This window comes from Haemaphysalis longicornis, unplaced genomic scaffold (assembly GCF_048455015.1).
Source record: "Haemaphysalis longicornis isolate Haplotype H1 unplaced genomic scaffold, Haemaphysalis longicornis Haplotype H1 scaffold_2, whole genome shotgun sequence".
Lineage (NCBI taxonomy): Eukaryota > Metazoa > Arthropoda > Arachnida > Ixodida > Ixodidae > Haemaphysalis > Haemaphysalis longicornis.
Genome location: NW_027526295.1, coordinates 218,455,326 through 218,472,897, shown reverse-complemented (window position 1 = coordinate 218,472,897; position 17,572 = coordinate 218,455,326). Strand labels below are relative to the sequence as shown.

The following is a 17,572-nucleotide window of genomic DNA, read 5'->3' as shown; positions in this document are numbered from 1 at the left end:
TTGCACTTCACTTCGTCCCCTCTCACAGAAAGAGATACCAGTTCTGAGACACCTGGAAGGCGGCTTCTACATGCGGCAGGAGCGCGATGGCCTGCTCATCGGCCCGTACGAGCACCAGGATAAAATGAAGATCTGCGACGATTGGGTCACCAACCAAGTTCCCCCCGGTAAAAAGACGAACACTCCTCGGACATTTTTTTCGCGGCGTCAACGCGTGGTCCGGTTTATGCTCGCGGAATAAAAAGTGTGCCGAGCCCATGCCCAACAAAATCTTCCGGGGTTTACAAAGTGACTCACCAGATAACTTTCGACAACCAACAGTAATGTTAAATGAATAAATAGAATTTCAATGAACCCATAGGTGGCAGTAATTCCAATCAACCAATAATTTCAAGCAACAATATTCCCCGAACGGACCCCCGCGCAGGGTGCGCGTCCCGCGTCCCGGCAAGGGGGATTTCGGGCGCCGTTCAAACACGCCAATGAAATTAGGTTAAGCGAGGACCTGGGCGGGGCGGCCGCCAGCGCCTTCACCTGGTCAGAAATTTGAAACTTTGGCTCAGCCCAACGCAGTGGCGCAGGGGCGAGCTGGCCCTTCGGGAAGAGCGAGAGAGGGGGGGCACGCTGACGGCATCAAATGAGCGCTCGCCAGGATCCCCACAACAAATATTTCTCCTAAAGATGTCGTGAAGGTATTCCTAAATTTATCTACACTTCACATCTTTTTGTCATGCAATGCCGCTTATGTTTGAGAAGTTTTTAGAAGAATCGTGGCAGTGCTAATTACCTTTGGGATTACCACGTTTCATTTTCATCATGAGGAACCACCAGACGTAAATTCTAGCAGAACATTGATGCTTTGAACAGAACTTCGCACGCGCATAAGCTTTTTCAGAATTTTCCCAATGGAGGAAAAAGATAGGGCGAAGTGGGAAATAAACGTTGTCCTTATAAAATTGAAGGTATAGGGAGCTTATTTTATTCAATGCAGCAGTTTGCAGAGGAATCAGATATTTGATTTTGGTGACACGGAAAAGGAGCGCAGTGCGAGGCGCGGGATATAAATTCAGATAATTGATTTTGGTGGCATAGAAAAGGAGCGTAGTGCGAGGCGCAGGATATAAATTCCCAAATCTTGTGTCTCATCAGTGTTCAGACTTGGTGTTCAGGTCACTGCTGCACTGTAAAAGAGTGTTCTCACTTTTTTTGCACGCTTCACAGGCTTTGGGAAGGAACTGTTCAACCCGGACCTCGAACGCCTGTCGGAACACATAGAGGCCGCGATGGAGCTGGTTCCAGCGCTAAAGACTGCCGAAATTCGCACGACGGTGTCCGGGCCCATCACTTACACTGCGGACACCCTGCCCTGCATCGGCCCCATGCCCGGATTCCGAAACTATTGGGTGGCCGTGGGATTTGCGTGAGTTCGACTGCCATCCTAAATCCGCTGACTTGAGGCCCTCCCGTCTGCTTAGGTGTACTGTACATCTGTGAGTCTCAACGCGAGCTTTCATATTTGACAGAATTAAGCTGCACAATCGTCAGCAAAATTGAAAATTTGGATGGTTCATGCGCTAATTCAGTAACAAGGTTGCTCTTTGAAAAGTAGCACACATTTGCAGTCAACAACCATCGCGGCCAAAACAGCTCAGGGATAAAATGGCATGTACTTCTACGGTCAAGCTAAGGATGCATCAAGATTGCTGCTGTCATGCCTTGTACGGTTTTGAAAAATACAGTCACCTGGATGGTAGAGATTGGCGAATTTCCGAATCTTGGAATAGTTTGCGAATAGTGTTTGCTGTTCGATTCACAGCGCTTTTTTTACCGTTCAGTTGGTTCGAAGTGTTTGAAGTAAGGGTGTGCGAAATTTGAAATTTCGAATACGAATTAATATTTTCATTGTTTGAAACATTTTTAATTCAAGAAATGCATATTCTGAAGTTCCGGAATATTCGGCAAAGAACGAATATGCACGCTTCATTTATATGCGCGCTACATTATATGCGCGCTACACATTTTCCTGAAGGCCCAACTACCTGGTCCCGTAATTATCGACGTAATCGTCAATCGCTGTAAGAGCGCATAGAAGTACGCGCTGTCGCGCACTACGCCGGCGAGGGCGAGCGATCCCACGGCCCGCGGCCGTGACCGCGCCGGCCGCTGTACGGCCTATGCCTAAACGCCGCTCAACACGCTTCGACCGAAACTTGCCTTAGAACCACGATCTCCTTGCTGACTAACGCGACAGAGAGAGCCCAAGCTGTCTACTTCCGAGTGAATAAAGTTATTTCTCTGTCTGTCATTGCCGTTCATTTCCGACCATTAAATTGCTAGAACAAAAAACGGTATAACCAGGACATCTTTTTTTTTTATGCCAACCCATTTCCAACGTGGGGGGAAACGCACAGCGAATACACTATGCTCTCCTCGCCTCTCTGCCCTGATATGCTATGAGATTTTAAGGGGAGAGGGTGGGGGGAGATGGGTGAAAAGGGCCCGAATCAGTGTGGCGTGGGGTGCCTACACCTTATCAGGCCCTCCCTGCCCTGCCACGGGACGACTACAGTTCGGGCGGGCGGAACCACTCAGACAACGGATATCTATATCTAGTTAATGCAGATTAAAGGCGCGCACCAATGCACTGGCTGCACGCCGGAGAACGAACTTCCACGCGCGCTTACGCCAAGCTATAGTATACATCGATGCGTGAAAAAATGCACCCCAGAATCGCGCGCGAGTTGTAATAAGAGTACCGGCCAAAGCATAACGGAGCAAACATGATAACACGTTTCCGCGTATAAGATTGCGCAGCCCGCTGCCACACCAAAAATTTTAAAAATGCAAACAGGTTTATCTTTTCGCGCAGAACGAAGGCACATACGGTATGCACGGTATCACTACACCACGGTCAAGCCGCATGCACGAACGCACGCAGGCACCAGCAAAAAAAGATTCGCTTTTGGTTGATGCAGGCGTGTTATCTGCAAGGCACGAAGGTCGTGTGCAGCCATTGTTGATTGATTGATTGTAGGGTTTAACGCACCGACGCAACGCAGGCGATGAGGCGCGCCGTAGTGGAGGGCTCCGGATTAATTTTGACCACCTGGGGATCTTTATCGTGCGCCGAAATCTCGTACACACGCGCGTTTTTGCTTTTCGCCTCCATCAGAAAAGCGGCCGCAGCGGCCGGGAATCGAACCCGCGACCTCGTGCTCAGCAGCGCAACGCCTTAGCCACTGAGCCACCGCGGCGGGTTGTGCAGCCATTGTGTGTGTCTGTGGGGAGGGGGGGGGGTGTTCTCCGCGGGGTCTTGCGAAAGTTTGTCTAAATAAAAAGTCTTGCAGATAGCAGAAGCCCCCCCCCCCCCTTCCCCCTTTTATTCCACGACGAAAGAGATAAGAGCAGTTAACGTGGTATCCTGCAGTGTGCCAATTTCTACAAGGAAAAGGACTGCCGCTCCCTATACAGCCTCTCGCTGAACATATTTGTTCATTCTTACGAATTTTGGCCAGTTGAGTTTGCAAGGGCGGCAGCCCCTACGGGTGGTTTGCCGGGATTTGAGGGTGGCGAGGGCTGTCCTACTGTGATGCATACTAATGTTTTCGAAGAATCGGCTTGTGAAGAGAACTTTTGCATTTTTCTTTTTATATTGCTTTCTTTACGCAAATATCTTGTCAGGGATAGCAAACACATACTTTCTGAACACTGGAGATAATTTGTTATGAGTGTATTGCCCCACACCTGTCCGTTTATGCAACAATTTATTCTGAAATGATAACAAAGACGATTGTTCGTGTTTTGCATATTTTAATTACTACACACATTTGATATTCCATTCAATATTTGAAAGTGCTCTTACGCCTTATTCGTAATCGATTAATATTCCAAAATTTCAATATTCGCACACTTATGAGTAGATAAACAAAAGTTGGCTCTGCCTCAAGACCTCTTAAGCTTCACCGCATGACAAGCCCTTTTAGGTTGGTTTTTTGCACTACACCAAAGCAGTGCGAAAAGGTTAAAGTGTTCAAGCTTTGCGCGAAACAACTCTTGTGCATGATAGCCGAAGTGGAAGGCTACCTGTTCAAAATTCAGAAGCCAAAAATAAGTTTTCTGTCAGTATAGTGACATGAGAGGAATCAAGAATTATTACTTGTTGGCAATGCTTGCAGTGAGGCAGAAGTCATGCCAGCCTTTTTTTTAATGACTGGAGGGACCGCCGCCAGTTAAATATACTTCCTGTATTCCCAGCACGTTGACGAACCCTCATTTCTTCATGGCAATGTATGCAAAGCTTTTGTTCCACTGCTCTGCCGTTTTGTATTTTATTTTAGAATTTCTGTACCCTTTTTTGTCAAGCAGTACTATGTAGAACACTCAAATGTGTTAAGTCTGGTCTGTTTCGGTTATATTCCTTTCTAGCAATTTTTTAAAAGCTCTATACACACTAAAGGAAATATATTTGATTCGATTCGCAGAAAATTTTCACTATCCCATGTGAAAATATTTGATTCAATTTGAAGTAAGTTTTTGCTATTTATGTATTCGACTCAGACTCAAATTTTATATTTGCACAACTTTCCATTCACATTTGCGCAATCACCTCAGTAGCCTGGAGTACAGTACATACGCATGTCTTGACATGATTCGTGGTCACCATGTACGTTTCAACTAAACATTTTACAAGCACCTTATCATGCTGTAATAACCCAGGGCCAAATTTCTCATACCATGATGGTACATGCGTAAGGAAAAAACTAGCAGGTTTAATGAGGAAAACTGCACAGGCGCAGTGTGTAACAAGCATGACACAGCTCTAGATGACTCCAATGCCTTGTCATTGTTACATACAGTGCCCCTACCAGGTTTTTATCTGTGCAGCACCGAAAACAACGTTCGTAAAGGGACAAGGACTGGTTCTTTCTGTCTGAACAACAAATGCCACACTAATAAGCAGAATCTGTGCTTACCCTGGTAGCCGACTATGTGATGGCGCTAGCGCATGCACTGTGCGTGCATCCATTTTTATTAGCCAACACTTAAGGACACAGTGCAGGTGTGAGCTTTTGCTCAAGGCATCCCTCATGGTAGCGCAGAGGTTCAATTTTTGTGACACAACATTGCTCTGAAATTTCCATTTAATAGATGAGAAAAAATGAAGCAAATGCTTTGACAAGGTTTGGTGCAAAGAAATTAATAATGTTAGCAGAATCCGAAAACTGGCTGCAATGTGAGCATGGCACTCGGGTAAGAAGAGGCCTGTTCAGAACTCTTGAACAGATATGATTTGATCCTAGACTAGGTCTAGGAATCAACTGGTCAGTGCTATAAAGCATGCTTGAAAGTCTAATTAGGACACGCATGCTAAACTCCAAAGAGGGATTCTGCTGGTGCAAAAGTATATCTCCATAGCAGCAGCCTGACCCTCTCTCTTCAGAAGTATGCTGCGATTGCATTCCCAAGAAACCATGATATCTCACATTATGCACTCACCATGCAGGGTTCTTGGGTACCTTGTGCCAAAGTGTATAAACAACTCCTTGGTGTCAATGCGTGAGCTCAAATCTAAATGCAAATACTTAACCCACGGTGGCTATTAGGTACTTTGAGCCATTGCATTTTCATTGTTTCTTTTTAGGTACGGCATCATCCACTCTGGAGGAGCTGGTCGGTATCTGGCTGAGTGGATGACCACAGGAGAGCCACCATTCGACCTCATTGAGACAGACCCTGGCCGGTTTGGGAAATGGGCCACAAGGTACAAACATGATGCAAAGTCCGTCATTGCAGGTCCACATAACCCGTAGTCTGTTGTGCAACATAATTGATGGTGCTACATATCAGTACTCACAAAACACATGGGGTATCTCTTTTGTCAACGTTGATGATTGAAGATGGGTTAATGTCCGCATCTGCTTTGCAGCAAACTGCCTTGTTAATGACAACATAATTAACCTGCACCTACTGGACATGTTGAGCATCTAACTTTTTATCAAACACAGTGCAACAACCACAGAAAATCTGCTGTAATCCTTTTGCTTTCATTAAAGTGTGTCCCATGCCATATTCACAGGATATGCTGAAACAAAAAATTCTGCCTACATACATTGTTCCTTTTCCATTCTGTCTTTTAAGCACCACTCAAATGAAGAAGACAGTAGAAAACCAAATATTGTAAATTCCACTTTAAATTTCTTGGCCGAAACATTGCAAATAAAGCAGAAAACATGCAAGGAACATTTACGGTACACATAACCGCAGTGATGCTTATGTTAATTTCAACACAAGATAAATATTGCTTCACCCTTGGCACACTATTCGAACTTGTGGTTGCCAGTTCCAGCAATTACAGCCTGCTGTGGGCCCCATGAACAACCTTAATTTGAGTGGAACCATAGTTTACTGAATCCTAGCCTGTCCAGGTCCAGCCATGCATTGCCCGAGCCCCCAAAGCACAGCCACAGAGCATATCCGTGCATGCTGCTTGTGCTCATCAGTCATATCTTCTTCACCAAACTGGTGTGCAGTGGTGTAAAGAACCACCACGTCCCATTCACCACGCTAGTGGGCAGAGGTTTGAAGGGCTACCATGTCTTGCTGTTTCCCACACCTTTTCCTAGAGCTCGGGACAAGCAAGAATGACGTTCTCGGCTTTGATACTTCTAACGAGTGCTTCGTCCTAATGATGTGAGGCGGAAGGCAATCACAAAACAGCAGTGGCTGCATGATTTTAAGGTCTTGCAGGGTTTCTTGGGAATTATAGCCGCTCAAAGCAGCGTCAGGCTCTAAAAAGTTTGTTTAGTTATTTGGAGGACATTGGTCACATTTCAAAATTGTGAATTCTGTGACACAATCTGCAAAATAGTCCATCAAGCACGTCAAGCCACGCCAGTGTTTTTTTTTTCTGCCCACCTCTTTCTAGGGCCTGTTTTCCCTACCTCCCTGACCCCTAGCAGAGAAGCATGTAGGCGATTGCAAACGCTGGCAAAACTCCCTGCTTTTTTCAATAAAGAGCCTTCTCTGAATCAGCTCGTTTGCAAAACCATGCGATGGTAGTGGGAGCAGATTGAACAGCAAGCTTTCAAGGTGTTTTCCCACGCTATCATGGAAACAGCAGCATCTCCATGATAGTGGAGAGAAACATGGGGAATTGGGTTAGAGAAGAGCCATCTCCTGGATAGAACATGAGAAGAGTGAGCTAATCTGTTTTTGTGTGGCAGGTCATACTTATTCGCGAAATCCAAGGAGACGTACGGGATGAACAACAGCTTCACGTTCCCAAAGGAGGAGCGGTGGACAGGTCGACCCACGGAACGAGTGAGCGGCATCTACGAGCAACTTGTCGAGCGGGGCGCCGAAATGGGGTTCCATGCGGGTGAGCATCACTACCACTTGTTCTTCATTTGACAATTTACAGTGGAACTATTTTCTCATTCCTTTTGTAAGCACCAACCCCTAGGCTGGAGAGGCATTGCGCCGATTCATAACTGTGTGAGGCAAGCGGCACAATTAAGATGCGGGGCATGCCTTCTGCGACAGAGAGGCTGTCCCATGGGCTGACCACACGCATCACTGTTTCAGATTTACAAATGTGGATCAAACTTTATTGTGAAACCTATCTGCAGAACAGACACAGCAATGTCAAGTGATGTAAATGATTATGTAATCCAGATGTCTCTGTGCACCCGTAGCCAACATAGTCCTGTCTCTCATGTGAGTGCATTGAGTACCGTAATACCCGATTCTAACGCGCACAAAATCCGGAAAAACTTGCACCTCCAATTGTAACGCACACGGAACTTCGTGAGCAAGAAAAGCGAATGCGAGAGAAACAGGCGATTTATTTCCCAAAGTAATCTCTCACTTCTCGTCGCTCTCCGATGACCACAACATCTCGTCCTCGGTGCCGTCAAGCGCGTTCGCGATGCCACACTTCTGAACGAACGTTCAATCATGGTCGATGGGATCGTATCCCACGCCTCGCATGCCCATCCCGCGAGCTCGTCCTGAGGCGCACGCTTCAGGCGACCGCTCGTTTTGAACGCGTGATAGCCGCTGCTGCCATTGCTGTTATCAAGCGCGCAAGTGGAACGATTTGACGATTTGTGTGAAGGCTGACAGAAAAACCTAGGCGCCTATGCTTCCTGCGTCCGAAAAATCGTTGCTAAAAGCTTTGGCGCCATCTTGAGATGGCGATAGGTGGGACGAAATTTTCGCTGTTTCGGCAGTTTCGGTTTTTTATCAGATTTTAACGCGCATGCGATTTTTCGATCTATTTTTCCGGAAAAAGGGCGCGTTAGAATCGGGCAAGTACGGTAATGCACATAGAGAGGCCAACATGGTCCTCCGCCCTCAAGTACTCTGTAAGGTCGCTGGTTAGACCATGGGCCGATACAAATCTGATATGCGTCATAGCTGGAGTCTACATTATAACATCAAGTGGTGTCATCAGTAATACTGTGACTGGAAGTTACCCATATTACATTCCAATAGCATAATCATCTGCAATGTCAGTGCGGCGCAGTGATGCAACAGTGCGTGCAGATCTAGGAGATCCTGCAATCATAGAGAGACTGGAACAAGCAAAAAAGTTCTGGCTAAATGCAATCTTATTACTGAACCAAGTATATTACTTAATCAAACCCCACACAGCTTTGATAGCTAGCCATTCAGGTCTTCGTTAAAACAATGTTTGGCAATTTTCCTGCTGCTTAATTAATTGTGAGGGGCTGATTTAGCTCATGGGACTCTTGGGAGGCACTAAAAGGTGTATCGGAGGGGAAAAGGAATTTAACTTCCTGCAAAATGCAGTTTATCTTCCCTAAATCAGTTTTTCCACAACAAGGAGGCAAAGCTTAGAAGTTCGCTGCTAGGTATTTTGACCAAGAAGAGGATGAAACGTGCCATTAACCACAAAGCAGGCATAAGCTTTGACCACTGCGCATGAAAGTACCCATGTCTACAGCATCCCTCACTGAATGTACCACACCAACATGACCACACTAAACTGCGGGCTTTATAATAAGCAAGGCTGACTTGAAAACGTGGACACCACTGTATGGGAGTTGTACATTACAGGGATGGTCTACTATATGATGTACACAGATATGTTGTTTAATTTTGTTTGGTATATGTTAGCCCCCACTTGAATGCCTGCCGTGCTGAATTGTCTGTCAGGAACTGTATGGCTTGCTACTTCTTGCACTAATGTCTTGACTGCCTACAGGATGGGAACAACCGGCCTGGTTCTCAGAGCCTGGTGACGTCAAGGGCTACTCTCCAAGCTTCAGGCGTGCCAACTGGTTTGAGCCGATGAAGCGTGAATGTCTAAACGTCTTGGAAAATGTAGGCATCATTGACCTCACTCCATTCGCAAAGCTCGAAGTGAGCGGCAAGGGAGCCAGTCATTTTCTTGACAGGATTCTCGCAAACAAGCTGCCTGCGGTAAGTTGACATGCATCTCACAACACTGAACCATGACAATGGTTGTAAGTGTGTCACCAGCAATCTCATTCTGTTACGGACCTAAATATGCATAGAACATGATTTCTTTTTTTTTTCTGTTTGTGATGAAAATATGCTAGCAATGAAGCATCACATATATACACACATGCATCAGACCAATCAATGTACCCTGTCCTTCATAAGCTTGTTCACCGCAGCAAACTTTTTTTCATGTTCTATTAACAATAAACAAAACTCTAGCGTCATTTTTACATTTGAGTTTCACAGCTGCACAGATTAAAAACTCCAGAAAAACTAGATGAAAGGGTTTACTTTTACTCACAAATTTTGAGTAAAGTAAAAAAAGTTATAGGTCAGAGCCACTAGTGTGCATTGCACAAAGTGCAGTGAGTGCAAAGTGTACCTATAATACAGCTCCTCCAATCGGCATTTGTAGATCCCAACTAGTAGAAGGGTTTGGGTGCATATACCAATAACCACTGACAACAAGGGGGATATTTGATCCAGTGATGAGTTATTGTGCGAAGTAAGCAGAGGAAGGACAAAGAGAGCACGCTGTGTGCATTTCAACCTCCAATCTATTTTAAACTTGTCCTATCAGGTATCAGCTTATAGAAAGATAAATGGACAGACATGCTGTCAGTCAATCCCCAGACCGCATGAACGTTTTTGAATTCAGAGCAGTAATGAGCTGTGTTACATGCTGTGATGCAGGTAAACTCGACCAACATCTCCCACATGTTGACACCAAGAGGACGGGTCTACGCTGAAGTCACGGTGACAAGGCTAGCGGAGGACCGATATTTTATCATCACGGGATCCGGCTCAGAGCTGCACGACCTGAGGCAAGCCTGCACAGGGCTTTGCAAGCGTCTTCTTTCTTCTCTTTTAATAGCATTCTTGTCTGTTAGTTGTAAACCTTCCAGCAATTTGATTTCTATGCCTTCAAAGTGCCCCATAATCATTTTAGTTTAAATGGTTAACATATTCCTTCCAGGAACACTCCTAAAAATTTAATAGCGCTGGTAGGTTGTATTATGTTATTGCGTAAAGATTATCAAATTCTACGCAAAGGTGTCAAATGTAAATGTTATCTGCCGGAGCAGCATGTAGAGTTCGAAATACTGTTCACTTCGTTTCATTTAGATTTAACTATAAATCATTCTCAGAAGGCTAGCTCGAAAGCCCACCTAAACAAATATTTGTATGCATATTTATAAGTATATTTGTATGCATATTACTCTAACATTACGCCCCACAGCTTCGCTGTTCATCCTCCACAGAGTGGAAGGAATTATTGGAACAGATGCAGATTCTTCTTGAAGGCAAGAAAGTGAAGAGAAACATGCCCGCCGGGTGGGATCCGAGCCTATGACCAAAAGAAGTTCCTCTAATGTAATCGTTTAATAGCGTAAATGGAGATAATTGGCAGGACGAAATTTTGAAACATAAAAAATAAGAAAAATATTAAGAAATTACGGAAAATGGCAAAACATGTAACACATGGGGTTTCCACAATAATGCATATTTCACGAAAGTTCCACCTGTAATCGTTATAATAGCGTAACTGGAGATAATTTGTCGAACGAAATTGTGAAAAAATAAAGAAATAAGAAAAATATAAAATAATTACGGAAAATGGATAATCGTGTAATGCCCTGCATTTCTACAACAATGCAGATTTCGTGAAAGTTCCGAATGTAATCGTTATAATAACGTAAATGCAGATAAATGGTCGGACGAAATTTTGAAAAACTAAAAAATCAGAAAAATATTAAAAAATTACGGAAAATGGCAAAACGTATAATGCATGGCATTTCCACAATAATGCAGATTTCGCGAAAGTTCCACCTGTAATCGTTATAATAGCGTAACTGGAGATAATTTGTCGAACGAAATTTTGAAAAAATAAAGAAATAAGAAAAATTTAAAATAATTATGGAAAATGGCAAACCGTGTAACGCCCTGCATTTCCTCAATAATGCAGATTTAGTGAAAGTTCCACCTCTAATCGATCTAATAGCGTAAATAAAAATAATTGGTTGGACAGGATTTAGACAAACCAAAAAATGTGGCTGTAAAAAACTCACACTCAAGACAAGCGGCATAAGAATGCTACTCATTAGTCGATAATTCTCTGAATTTCTGCAGATTTTTTTCTCCACTTTCTTTAAAAAAATCTGCATTTCTTTCAATAATCATAACTTACATAGCACATTTTACCTTTTGCTTTCCTTGGCTTCCTTGGCTACCCACACTTATTTTTATACATCTAGTACAGTTAAAAGGCTTTTTTAAAGGCTGCTCTCAAATAGGCGTGAATGACTTTGACATAACACGTAGGAAATGTTGAGTTAGCTCCACCGTCATTAAGAATGCCTGACAAGTTCATACGATTTGGGAGAGATTTAAATGTAGTTACTGTTTGTTCATTCATTTTTGTTAAGTTTTGCATGGAGTTGCATTCATGTCCTGACACACAATGCTCCAACATATCGAATACTAGCTTAGTTAGTGGTAGATGGCCACTAATACTCACACTCAACACTCAGATTTCAGTTACAACCTTTCCTATCATTTATCTTCATTTGGTCCTGGAGCCAAGGTAGGAATAAGGCATGCAAACTTTAGTCTTCTGAGAACACACATATTACCTATGAGGCGCAAGGTAATACTTGATGTCTACTCATCCTGGTGCTAGCAGAGGCATTCACATTGGACTCTGCAGGTGGATGGATGAGCACCTCGAGCTCTGGCAGGTCACAGATGTGGAGATAAGAAACGTGACGGACAGCGTTGCAGCGTTGGGCATTGCCGGCCCTCATTCAGCCAGTGTGTTGGGGACACTGACCAGCGCTTCCTTGGATGACGAAAAGTTTCCCTTCTTGCACGCAAGGGAAATTACAATCTGCGACATTCCTGTGACTGCTCTGCGGGTGTCTTACACTGGTGAGTTGTTTATTTCCTAATGCAGTTAAGCTGGGCTCTATTACAGACAGGTGTGCATGACACAGCTATGAAGGGGCCCTCAAATGTTTTTCCAGGCACTGTAAAGCTCGCTTTCTTGCATAGCTCGCCTGCTGAGCCATGAAGTGCCATGACTCCAATACACTTAGGCAGGAATGGTGCTTCTGGAACCATATAGTTTGCATCGAAACACTTACCAAGTGTGTCAAAACTGCCTAACCAATTTAAAAATTGATCAACTTTTCTATTTCTGCCCTGATCATGACTGTTATTTTTGCATCAATCTTTACCTGACACCAAGAACAGAAGTAGTGCACAAAAATTTTCTGAAAATAAAGCATTGTGGGTTCTTTTTAATACTGTACTTAAGTTTCTCCAGCCCACTAGCGAGGGCTTCACTGCAGGACCGCATGCTTTAGAGGCTGAGAAACACTGGCGGGAAATTTGAGCAGGACAGCCGGGTATAATAAAGGGAATAGAATTCTAGTCTTCAACTACAGTGGTGCAACGTTGGGAATTTACAGCTTAAATGTAACAGATAGCATGAGGATATGAGGACTTTCACAACCTCTTGTACTAGTTGACTTTGCTGTCCTTTCAGCATATTAGCTGTATGACAACTGAGTGCACGCAGACCAGCCAGAGCCCTTCGATTGTCCGCAGTAGTGACGCTGGTCTGATGATTGTGAGCTTTCGAGTCCTTCTGGAGGCATAATGTTCTCTCAGAAATTCATAAAACCATTAACTCAGCATATTATCTAGTTGGTTTTCCAGACAAGTATCTTCATGTGCATTCTTGTCGACATTACGCAGTACATTGGACTCTAATTAAATGGGACCTCTAGGAACTGGAAAAATATGTTCCGTTTATCAGGAGTTTCGTTTAGAGAGAGAATAGATTCAGCATCGTACAATCCTCTTCACACCGTTTGGAGACGGCGTACTTCATTGCAAGCGCTGTTTTAGTGAAGCGACTACTCTCGAAGTCGTTGATTACCTCCATCTTCCTGGACAACGCAAGCGCATCGTGCGGTCGTTTATGTGCTGCCATCATATATTCTGGCTTTGGGACGAAATGTCGCATATGACACCGCACAAAGTCAGAAACCGTCGCAAAGAGTCAGAGACACCGCACGAAGTCAGAGAAAATCAGAAACCGCCGGAGACAGAAAGCTGAAAATATCTGGGACGAGAGGAGGGAACAGTGATGCGTACCGCGATTGCGCTGCGCTTTCCTAAATAGTTGCGGTTTCAAGTCGGTTTTCGGTTCCGTTTAAGCGGTGGTCAGAAAATTTGAGTTCCGATTAACAAGATTTTTTTCACATTTCCTTAATACAAAACCAACCAATTGTGAAGCGTTTGTTCTGTTTAAACGGTAGTTGTGTTTACCGAGATTCCACTGTACATATAACTTTGGGGTGACTGGGTGTTCTTTTCATTCTGGATCCACTCATTATTGCCAGGTGAACTCGGATGGGAGATGTACCATGACAGAAAACACACTGCCACGTTGTACAACGAGCTGCTACGGTCTGGACAACAATACGGAATCAAGGACTTTGGAACCTATGCCTTGAACAGCCTGCGTATTGAAAAGGGCTTCAGACTCTGGGGCGCCGATGTAAGTAGAGATTTGGGTAAATTTCCACTAACCATGCACTTAGTATATGTGAAACATATGCAACACAGTCCAATCAAACTTCCGGTTTCTCCGTGATGTCATATTATCTGCTACTCCTACTCCAATCCAGTTTCGTCCAGCAAAATTGCATGCCCATTCCCGAACATGCAGTGCATCCTAGCATTCACAGCACCCACAGCAAGCGCGATGTCCTAAAATGTTCACAAATGTTCCGGACATTTGTCGAAGTAACTTATATCACTCCGGTTATGCATTTTTATACCTACTTATCATCACTTTGCTCTCCACTAGACCTCATTTCACTCTGCTGGCAGCATACACCACGCGCACCTGTTCGATAGTCACTTGAGGATGTCTTCACACTTGGTGCATACCACAAAAGCGCTGGGTGGGTATTTCATGTTTTAAAAAATGCAGTACAATGAAGTTAGTTTTTTAAATGAACATGCAATATAATCATGCACCAATTACCACCCTGCTCAGTGTGGATCAGCAGTTTTCATTTCGGTCTGCACACTATCGTAAAAAACTATGGGGAAAATTGCATACATCCTAAAGGGTAGACTAAAACCAGCAGAAGTTATATGGTATCATTAAATTTATTGGAAATAATAAAAAAACTGAAGTTGTGTGCATGTGCCTTTACAGATGACTGTTGACACCAACCCTTTTGAGGCAGGCCTGGATCCATTCATCAAAATGAAGAAACCTGCTGACTTTGTGGGAAAAACTGCGCTTCAGCAAATCCTGAGGGAAGGACTGACACGGAAACTGGTGCACCTTTTCGTCAATGCTCCTGAAGTTGACCCAGAAGGCAATGAGTCGGTCTGGTGTTACGATAAGGTAAAAAGTTATTTTCACTTACGCACACAAATGTTTTAATTAAAGAAATGTAAAATACTTAGATTTCTATGGGGCATTATTTTTACTGTAGAGATCAAACCTTATGTGTGAAGCTTGTAAGCACCCCCTTGACAAGAGAAAAAAGGAATGCTAAAAAAAGGGGCAGAATTCTTGTTCTTAACTAGATTGGGCATAGCATCTTCATTTTAATTTCGCTAGTTCTCCAGTGTTTACGTTGCACTCACTGCATTTGTGTTATAACGCCTCAGTAGCAACAACCCTCAGTAGCAACAGCCCTCCAAGACGATATTTGGCAGCTGAGTTCTGCAGAGTTTGGCGTAGCGTGGCTTGCATCTGCACCGTTAAAAAAATCCGGAAGCTCTTGTTGATTAAGCTATATGAATCTAAGTGCCTGAGATTTTACCACAGCAGAATCACAACTGTTCAAATAGAGCATGTGTGATCATTTCAACTTGTTGGTGAAAATTCAGAACATGAAAAGTTGAGCTCACCAGACTTCTAGTGCATGTAAATGCAGAAAACTTTTTCGCTGGTGCTAGACTTCCAATACATCTTGTAATGATAAAAATATAATGTAGCCTGAAGATTGAATGAACAGACTGAACAAACACATTTCTCACGGTTGGGGAAAAAGAACCCATGAATATATTATAATTTTCTTGCCTCAATTTTATGAACAAGTGGTGGAGAAGAGTTGCAAAATGTATGCGCAGCTTCAGTGGCTGAGCACAGGCGCGTAGCCAGAGTAGAGGTTTGGGGGTTCAAACCCCCCTGATATTTTTTCCAAGCAGTGCATAAGCGAGGCTTAGTGTTCCTTTCGGCAAAACGCCTCCGTTATGATAACCAATATCCCCTTCCGAAAAACAATTTCTAGCTACGGCCCTGGCTAAGCATGCAAGCGTGAAACATTGCATCGTTCAAAAAGGTTGCGATAAAATGTAGTTTGTTATGTTGGAAGCTTTATCAATACACAAAAAGCCAATTTATTCACTGAAAGTGCACATGCACTGGCAATAGAATAACCTAAAACCAAAAAGATTACATGACCTGTATTAGTCTCCTCTTGTAGCATATTGCCCATACGCATGCACGTGCCCGGGGGCATAGCTATCTTCCCCTTCCCTGCCATTTCCTCTTCTAGCTCTTTTCTATATTTTCATTTTAAAATTTTTATTCACCTTTGGTTGGGTGGATGGCATGCACTCTGATGGCATGCAATCTGGACCTACTTGCTTAGCACATCATATATAGCAGCTGCACCTCCCCTCTCTATGCCTTTGAGATTGGTGTTTCTTTTTGACATGCTTTTTGTACAAATAACAATTGCATGACTACTATATTACTACACCACCTTAAAGAGCTCAACAATCTATGAAGGAAAAATTAAAGAATTCCACAGTGCCATCCACAATGTTCCTCCCCACAAAATGGTATACACAAGAGAAGAGGAAAAGTTCCGAGCTTGGCCAGCAACCACATCCTGGGCCAAATGCGAGCGGCATTCGCCCTTCTAAAGATTGCTTGACAATGGCATATCATGCTGAATAACCCTAAATTAAACTTTTCCACCCTCAAAGTATTTAAGAATAGATGCAGCCTGGAAAGTACGGTTAAGTATAAAGCAGCTGTAACACTTCAGGCATCTGAAAGCCACCGAACTAATGGCTGAGTTGCCACAACCAAAAGTGTGTTCTGCTTATAACTGACCCGTCCTGCTCGTTTTCCAGGTCGTAGGCTACACAACTTCTGGGTCCTATGGAGTGCAGGCACAGCAGAGCCTGGCCATGGCCTACGTGCCTTTCTACCTCGCCGTTCCAGGCACCCAAGTGAATGTAGAACTGTTGGGCAAGCTCTGCCCCGCAACTGTTTTGCCATCGGCTCCCATTCCTGTACAGGTCAAGAGAAGAAAGCCAGCACAAGCCCTTTAATGTTTTGCTACACACACAAAGTGCAACACAAGCTGTCTTTACTAGCGTCTCCATTTATCTTTCAAAAGCAAAGCCAAACTGCTCAGTCATCATCGCATCACAGATGGACGCACAATAAACTGCAATGAAGTTCACGATCACAAAGTCCAAGCTTCTTAATGAAAATTTCACTACGCTGTCTCTTGCATTATCGTTAAAAATTTGTGAGTTGCATGGCTGTTTTTTTTTTTTCATTCCCTCTTGTAACCAATGCATACTAAGCCCAGCATGGTTTCCACTTACACAAGTAAAGTTCTTTATACTGCACACAGGAATAAGAACATTTAAAAAAATGTATTCATTTTAAATAACTAATTATGAAGCTTGGAGCATGCCCACAACTGAGGATACCGTAATTACTGCAAGGAAAAGCACACCACCTTGCTTCAAAATTGTCGATGTGCACACCTAAAAGCTGCAAAACATTCCTGAATGAATGAATGAATGAATTTATCAATATGAACCACACAAAGTAGAGTCTTTCAGCAGGCGTAGTTTGTCTCATCTAAGGGTGGACACCGGGATGCTTGCTGGTGTTGGAGAGTGGGGGTTGGGGTAAACCGACAGGCAGGAAAGGGAGAAGAGTGAGCAAGGATAATTGTGTGCACATATACAGGACAACACACACACACACAAAAAGACGGCGACTGTTTAGTTCACTACA

General features: G+C 43.8%; 1 protein-coding gene across 1 annotated transcript in view; it reads left to right on the top strand.

The window, feature by feature from the left end:
- Window positions 1-17,061, top strand: part of LOC144169916 (dimethylglycine dehydrogenase, mitochondrial-like) — a 58,538-nt gene extending 41,477 nt beyond the window's left edge. Inside the window, exons 7-16 of the mRNA XM_077699364.1 lie at window positions 29-167; window positions 1,222-1,420; window positions 5,642-5,761; window positions 7,224-7,378; window positions 9,230-9,447; window positions 10,183-10,313; window positions 12,197-12,417; window positions 13,899-14,056; window positions 14,726-14,920; window positions 16,669-17,061. Of these exons, the coding sequence (XP_077555490.1) occupies window positions 29-167; window positions 1,222-1,420; window positions 5,642-5,761; window positions 7,224-7,378; window positions 9,230-9,447; window positions 10,183-10,313; window positions 12,197-12,417; window positions 13,899-14,056; window positions 14,726-14,920; window positions 16,669-16,869 (1,737 nt within the window). The 3' untranslated portion in view covers window positions 16,870-17,061. The remainder of the gene's footprint in view (window positions 1-28; window positions 168-1,221; window positions 1,421-5,641; window positions 5,762-7,223; window positions 7,379-9,229; window positions 9,448-10,182; window positions 10,314-12,196; window positions 12,418-13,898; window positions 14,057-14,725; window positions 14,921-16,668) is intronic.
- Window positions 17,062-17,572: the final 511 nt, after the last annotated feature.